Genomic DNA, 7,652 nt, shown 5'->3' with positions numbered 1-7,652 from the left:
AAATTGGAACAATACAAAGAAGATTAGCATGGCCCCTGCACAAGGATGACACGCAAATTCGTGAAGTGTTCCATATTTTTAAACTGGGAAAGGAGATATATGACATGTAAATAAAGAAAATATCTAATAAAAAAAGTTTATTTAAAAAGAAGAAGAAGAAGGAGGAGGAGGAGGAGCTGGGCGTGGTGGTGCATGCCTTTAATCCCAGCACTTGGGAGGCAGAGGCAGGCAGATTTCTGAGTTCGAGGCCAGCCTGGTCTACAGAGTGTATTCCAGGATAGCCAGGGCTATACAGAGAAACCATCTTGAAAAACCAAAAAAAAAAAAAAAAAAGGAAGAGGAGGAAGAAGAACGTGAAGAAGGACGCAGAGGAGAAGGTAGGGGTGGGGGGAGGAGAAAGAGGAGGTGGAGGAGGTGGCAGTTGCCTGTCAGTGGAGCTGGGTTGTACCTTAATGGCAGAGTGCTTGCCTTCATGTGGAAGGCTCTGGTTTTGCTCCCCAGCACCACAGAAACAACCCCAAAGCAAATGCTGACCCTGTAGGAATGCTCTGCGTGGGAGGAAATGTAAAGCTCTCGATTGACTGGCATCCCTGGCAGCTCGAAGGCCTCCCTACCTCTAAGTTTATGGCACTATCCCTGATGCACACAGAAGGATCTCGGGTGTTTCAAAACCATGCACAGAACAGATGGGAGCCCTTGGAACTCAGAGATGGGAGTGGGCAGTGTTCAGTCTAGAAATCTGATCAAATGGGAGCTGAGAAAAAGGTGGGAAAAGGAGAGCCGCTGAGAGAGGATGGGGAGAGCCGCTGAGGGAGGATGGGGAGAGCCGCTGAGGGAGGATGTGGCAGTGCAAGGGACACGGTGCAAGCACAGGCAGGACAGGGACTGGTTGAGGGAGACAGAAAGATCTAGAAAGAACTATAGCCCTCTGTAGGTGTGCAAACCTTGGCCACACTACTACTGATAAGCTCTGGTGTGTACCAGGGAACCAAGGGTGACAGTAACCCTCTTGGAATATTGTCTAGTAGAGAAGGAAGACCATCAGCTAACGGGGTCAGATTGTATAGGGAACAGGGACATCGAGGGCTAGGGGAGAAGCTGTCGCTCCAGGTGTAGGGACTGTGGAGGATGTTCCCAAAGGAAATCTAAACTCAGACACAGTACATAAACTGTGGGAAAGAGAATCTTCAGCAGGCAAGTTATAGACCAATCAGAGACAGGCTATGATCACAGCTAATCCTGGCCGAAAGTAGCTCGGGAGCCAGCAGTGTGAAAGATGACCTTGCAAAGCACATAGAGCATTTTAGACTTGTCCTGAAGTACCTACCCTTCTAGGTCAACACTCTAGAGAGAAGCCACAGGACATGCCGAAGGGGAAATGGCAAGGGGCGCGATAACGGGCTTTAGATTCCATATCTGATGCTAAGCTTAGGCTCTGAAGGTCTCAGGCGATCTTTCTGGAAAGGCAGGCTGTGGTCAGGCTGAGAAGAGTCCTCAGTGCCAGGCTCTATAACTATGAATGCTTGAAGGTTTGAGAACAAGAGACACACACAGTAGAATAGAAACAGTCCCAAAGTAGTCCCAGGTCAAAGTCCAAGGTGTCTTAGGAGCCCACAGTATCATAGTCCACCCTGCTTCTCTACTGAGGAGCTTGGAACACCACTGGCACACTGCTGGAAGAAGGCAGAACAAAGTCCAAAACCACCGGTCCACAGTCTGTGCTCTCCTTCGACAGACCAGAAGGGGAAATAGCATATTCTGAGATAAATGCTGTGGTTCCTAGTCTCCCATGTACCTGGGTGCTGCTGGCATACCGCTGGGAATCAGGAACAGGGGACCCTGGTCCATGCTTTCTCCTCAGGGCATCCACGCACGGGGCAGAAAGGGAAAGGTAGAGCCCGGGACTAGGGGACCAGAGTGAGAGTAAAAAGGGGCTGGAAGAGAGGTCTTCCTTTGGAGTTTAGGCCATGCTTTTTAAGAGGAAGGCCTTCCCCATGGAGATCTTAAATGAAGGATCCTTGCTTGTTCATGCTGCTTTATTTGATGGTGGATGTGAACACATGTACTTTATTCAGAATGAATCAGTAATAGCTACTTTTTTCGGGAAGGAATGCCCAGAAAGGAAGCTCATTGGCTGAAGGCTCTGGACTTAATCTAGATACCTCATTAGCATGGAGAACTCCAGGTGTTTATGCTACGTGACCCAGTGCCCACGGTCCTCAATAGAGTGTTGGGGTTCCACGTTCCAGAACAGGTAAAGGCAGGTAGGGAATGGCTCCACTCCTGCTGTCCTCAACTCTGAGATTCCCCGGGGTTGGAGCTCATTCAACCTTACCAATCTTATGCCTATCTGGTGACCAAGTCCCACACACCTTACACCATGGTGGTAGCTCACACCTTCCAGGAGAAGCATCCCAGAACGCTCTGGATTCTGATGGCTCACTCCTGCTGCCTCAGCTTGCTCTCACTCCACCTTCCCTTCTCATTTGGCTAGGTTGTGCGACCACAGTGCTGGTGACCGGGGCAGGAATTGGCGAGATGGTCCTGCAGATGCTGGTTGGCTTGGTAGGTGGGGTCCTCTGGGGGGTGGGGAGTACTCCTCTGAGCAGGTGAGAAGATAGAGCCAGCACCTTTAAGTGGAAGCTGTCACTTCCTGAGTTCGCCGCAGCCTGCAGGAACCCACCAGGCTGGGGCGAGCTGTTTCCCTTCCCAAGCCAGCCAGACTCAAAAGCCAGGACTCTGAATGTGAGATGTGGAGACCTTAATGACCAAATGCATGAATCCAAAGCAAACAGGGCTGTCTGGGCCTGGGGCCAGGGGGCCCCCATGGGAATGCTGTTGGCTCTCAAAACCTAGTTGGTGTGCCCTGATGCCGGCAGTGTTCCTAATGCATCCTGCCCAGATCCATGTCTCCCAGTCTGTAGCAATGCTACCCAGGACGTCATTCATGTCCAGTGCCTGCCTGCCTGCCCTGACCACTCCCTAGCTTTCTTTCAATGTGACCATGTTGTATTTGTTCCCCAGGAAGTCAAAAATTAAAACCAACATTACTTTTCCTTGACTACTGTAACACGGATGCCAGTCTTTTCACGGCACAGGATCCTGAGACATAAATAAACTTAGCGGCTTGCCCTAGGTCAGTTGGCTTTAGTAACGGCCAGCAATGAAGCAGAGCCTGTGTCGTATAGTGCCCCCTACCTCATGCCCTCATAGCTACCAGAGCCTCCTTTCTTCCCCTTCCAGCCTGGTGGAGTGGAAGGGTTCCATTCTAGGTGTCCTCTGCATTGAAATGCTGTGTGTGAGGGCTGATGTGCTGTGCCTGCTGGCCTGCCTCTCTGTCTCTCTCTCCCTCCCTCTCTCCCTCCTTCCCTCCCTCCCTCCCTCCCCCTCTCTCTCTCTTCCTTCCCTCCTCTCCTTCTCTCTCTTCCTTCCTTCCTTCCTTCCTTCTTTCTTTTTTTTTTAAAGACAGTGTTTCTTGGTGCAGCCCTCTGGCTGTCCTGTAACTCACTCAGAGATTAAATGTGTGATACTTGATGTGGTTGATTTCTTAAGTTGGTGGCCTACAAAAGTTCTACTTGCTACTTTGACATATTCTAAATTTCATAATAAAATTTAAGAGATGATTCTCTCTCTCTCTCACACACACACACTCACACACATACTCACACACACACATACTCTCACACACACACTCACACACATACTTACATCCACACACTCACACACACATACTCACACACTCACACACACACATACTCTCACACACACACACTCACACACATACTTACATACACTCACACACACACTCACACACACACACACACACACTCACATACCTTCTCCAGTCTTTCAGTTAGATTTATGAGTATAGAAACATCTCATAAATTTGAAATGTCAATAGTCATCTGGTATCTTCCAGGAAGTTTTAGAACACGGGGCTGAAAGAGTATATGAAGTATAGACAGGTCCCACCCTGGTTTACAGCAGGATTTATGTCTTCACCAGATTTGTAACTTTGGGGGACACCTCCCCCACATTCCTGTGTCTGGTAGGATGGCCCCAACTTGACTGAAAAGCCGACAAGGGCCCAAGGCAGCCATTTTTCCCATGCACTGTCAGGTGGGATTTTAATGGCTGCTGTGTTCCTCTCTGGCAGATCTTTCAGGCCCAGGGCAGTTACAGTTTCCTGGTCTGTGGTGTGATCTTTGGCTGCCTGGCTTTTATCTTCTACATCTTGCTCCTGTTTTTCCACAGGATACACCCTGAACTCTCATCAGGTAAGAAGAAAATTTGTTTCTACACAGAGGGGGGGAAACAGAGCAGGGGTGGGGGGTAGAATGTGATCCTAGCCATCGGAAGCCCTGTTCTGTTCCAGATGAAATGCAAGGAAGTGTTTATTTTCCTACGGCTTCCCTTTCCCCTCTTCTTGGTTTCATTGTGATTGTCCATTGGAGCCTGAAGGCAAGAGAGGGTGAACAGGCTGACTCACGGCTTCTCCATTAGCAGAAGGGCACAGACACTGAACCTGTCTTCCTGTAACCCCTTTACAGTGGATCCTAGTGCCAAAATGTGAGCGTGTGAGAGGGTAGAGCCTGCCTCCCTGGCTGCAACTTGGCCCAGTAGTCTAACTAGCCCCCTTCTTACAGTTTAGGGTTTTGATTCTTGTCCAAATCGCTTCTTCGAAAAGGATTTTTTGGGGGGTGGTGGCAAATAGCAGAGAAGAGTTCCTTCAGGACAGAGACACTCCTAAGGACAGTCTCCATCCTGGGGACCTCAGGCCGGGGTAGTACCAAGGCTATTTTTGTAACTGTGCAAGTCCCTTGCCTAGTGACTACTGCCATGTATCAGGCTGTTCTTAGCAGAAGCTATCCAAGCTGAGCCAGTGCTCTCTCTGCAAAAACAGAATAACACAAAGACTGAAGAACTGCCCACAGCCCTCTCTAAGTAGCCATGTTCACTTTAAATACTAAGGGCATAGCTGGACGTGGTGGTGCACGCACACCTTTGATCCCAGAAGTAGGGAGACAAAGGCAGGTGGATCTCTGGGAGTTTGAGGCAAGCCTGGTCTACTGAGTGAGTTCTAGGTCAGACAGGGTTCACAACAAAATACACATGACAAAAACAAAAAATTGAGTACAGAGGTCCGGCAAGTGAGAGGCCACGCCGCCTCCCAGAACAGCCTCTGAGATGGCAGGTGGTAGCTTCCGTCTAGCCAGTTCCCTCTATAGAGAGCATCACTTAACACATTTAAGGGCGACACTGATACCGCCAAGACTGAGTTCACTCCCTGAGACTCACATGGTGGAAGGAGAGAATGGACTCCTGTAAGCTGTCCTCTGACTTCCACACGAATACTGACTGTGGCGTGCATACTCCTGCACCACACACACATAATAAATATCCCAATAAAGACTGTGCCCTTGAAGAAGACAAAAGAGAAGGAGGAGAAAGATAATGATGAGGAGATGAGGAGGAGGAGGAGGAGGAGGAGGAGGAGGAGGAGGAAGAAGAAGAGGAGGAGGAGGAGGAAGAAGAAGAGAAGGAGGAGGAGAAGGAGGAAGAGGAAGAGGAGGAAGATGAAGAGGAGGAGAAGGAGGAGGAGGAGGAAGAAGAGGAGGAGAAGGAGGAGGAGGAGGAAGAAGAGGAGGAAAAGGAAGAGGAGGAGGAGAAGGAAGAGGAGGAGGAAGAGGAGGAGGAGGAGAAGGTGGAGGAGGGGGAGAAGGAGGAGGAGGAAAAGGAGGAGGAGGAAGAGAAGGAGGAGAAGGAAGAGGAGGAGGAAGAGGAGGAGGAGGGAGAAGAGGAGAAGGAGAAGGAGGAGGAGGAAGAAGAGGAGGCGGAGGAGAAGGAGGAGGAGGAAGAGGAGGAGGAAGAGGAGAAGGAAGAGGAGGAGGAGGAGGAAGAAGAAGAGAAGGAGGAGGAGAAGGAGGAAGAGGAAGAGGAGGAAGATGAAGAGGAGGAGAAGGAGGAGGAGGAGGAAGAAGAGGAGGAGAAGGAAGAGGAGGAGGAAGAGGAGGAGGAGGAGAAGGTGGAGGAGGGGGAGAAGGAGGAGGAGGAAAAGGAGGAGGAGGAAGAGAAGGAAGAGTAGGAGGAGGCAGAGGAAGAGGAAGAAGAAAAGGAAGAGGAGGAGGAAGAGGAGGAGGAGGAGGAAGAGGAGGAAGAGGAAGAGGAAAAGGAGGAGGAGGAAGAGAAGGAAGAGGAAGAAGAGAAGGAAGAAGAGGAGGAGAAAGAGGAGGAGGAGATGATTTGCATATCAAATGACTAACAGTTCCCATGTTTCTTTCTTATGGGAGACAAACAGGCTTTTCCCTGCCCTACACACTAGTCTCAGCTGACTCTATTAGCACTTCACCAGAACTTGATCTTGTTCTGATTTCCCACAGTGCCCGTGTGTGTGTGTGTGTGTGTGTGTGTGTGTGTGTGTGTGTGTGTACGCGCGCGCACGCCTGTGCCCTAGCGAGCGCCAGTACAGCAGAAAAGCATAAAGCTTGCTTGCTCTCAAGAGCGAGCTGTTGCAGAGGAAGCTGGGGCCGCCCCCATTTGCTACCAGTGCTGTTTTTGTTTTCTTTCGTAGTTCTTACCCAAGACAAAGCCCTTGGTGTGGAGAACTCTGAGTGCTACCAAAGGTGAAGAGCTCAGCTCCTGAGCGACAGGGTGACCAGACTGACGCAGAAAGCCAGGGCCGCACAGGAGGCTTCTCTTGCCGCCTTGTTTGTGTCTTCCTTCCCTGAGTCTTCCCTGGACAAATCCAGCACCTGCCTGACACTTTAGTTATCTTCCTCTCTGGTCCGGACTTGTCCTGACAACCAGACAGGAGGATGAAAGACAGCCCGCACACCTCTCCACGCAACACCCCACGCATGGGCTAAACTCTGGGTTTGAGATCACGTTTAGTCGAGGTTTGAAAAACATGCTAAAATCATAACTCATTAATCACTGCTAGGTGTAGATATATTTTTAAATTAATCAAAAACCCTCTGGCATGTTAAAAAAGATTTATGTGTTCTTCACTTACCCATAGTCCCAAGTCTCTCACCTCCGTCCTGCAGAAATCAGTTTATTTGTGTCCTAAGACAACAAAGGACATGTTGAATCTTGCTTTGAGACCTTAATTCAGGGTTGCACTGGGCTAACTCAGACAAGCTTTAGAAAGCCGACTGTTAAATTTTCATTTTGAGAGATGGTAGCCATGACTAAGACTTAAATTATTATTTTTATTATTATTGAGATGACATTTCTCTGTGTAGCCCCAGCTGTCCTGAACTCACTCTGCAGACCAGGCTGGCCTCAAATTCACAGAGATCCGCCTGCCTCTGTCTCCCAAGTGCTGGGATTAAAGGTATGAGCCGCCACCACCCAGCTTAAAAATTAATTTGTAACTAAACATCAAAACATCACTTTCTATAATTTTACATGGCTGATGTTCCCAAGCCTCACAAACAGCTTAGAAGCTGCTCAGGAGTGTCCATGGCACCCAGGTGGTGACATTTCTGTGACAGAATACTACTGGGCTCCTCCCCTCAGCTCTTGGTGATAGCCCAATGGTAGTCCGAGATCAGCCATGGTCCAGAAATGGCTAAAGCCGTGTCCCTGGGAGCAGATGGGTCTTCCAGTGTCTCACTGCTAAGGAGCAATGCTGATTGGTTCAGAAAGCA

At 49.5% G+C, this 7,652-nt stretch overlaps 1 protein-coding gene and 1 non-coding gene across 2 annotated transcripts in view; both read left to right on the top strand.

The window, feature by feature from the left end:
* LOC116072450 overlaps positions 1-80 on the top strand; it is a 107-nt gene extending 27 nt beyond the window's left edge. The window contains exon 1 of the small nuclear RNA XR_004111457.1: positions 1-80. This exon is cut by the window's left edge and continues 27 nt beyond it. This is a non-coding gene — a small nuclear RNA (U6 spliceosomal RNA).
* Positions 1-7,206, top strand: part of Mfsd4a (major facilitator superfamily domain containing 4A) — a 30,797-nt gene extending 23,591 nt beyond the window's left edge. The window contains exons 8-10 of the mRNA XM_031382083.1: positions 2,495-2,565; positions 4,157-4,277; positions 6,572-7,206. Coding sequence (XP_031237943.1) covers positions 2,495-2,565; positions 4,157-4,277; positions 6,572-6,627 — 248 coding nt within the window. The 3' untranslated portion in view covers positions 6,628-7,206. The remainder of the gene's footprint in view (positions 1-2,494; positions 2,566-4,156; positions 4,278-6,571) is intronic.
* Positions 7,207-7,652: the final 446 nt, after the last annotated feature.

Source organism: Mastomys coucha, unplaced genomic scaffold, assembly GCF_008632895.1.
Source record: "Mastomys coucha isolate ucsf_1 unplaced genomic scaffold, UCSF_Mcou_1 pScaffold1, whole genome shotgun sequence".
Lineage (NCBI taxonomy): Eukaryota > Metazoa > Chordata > Mammalia > Rodentia > Muridae > Mastomys > Mastomys coucha.
The sequence above is the reverse complement of the archived record's forward strand: the minus strand, read 5'-3'. Positions and strand labels throughout refer to the sequence as shown.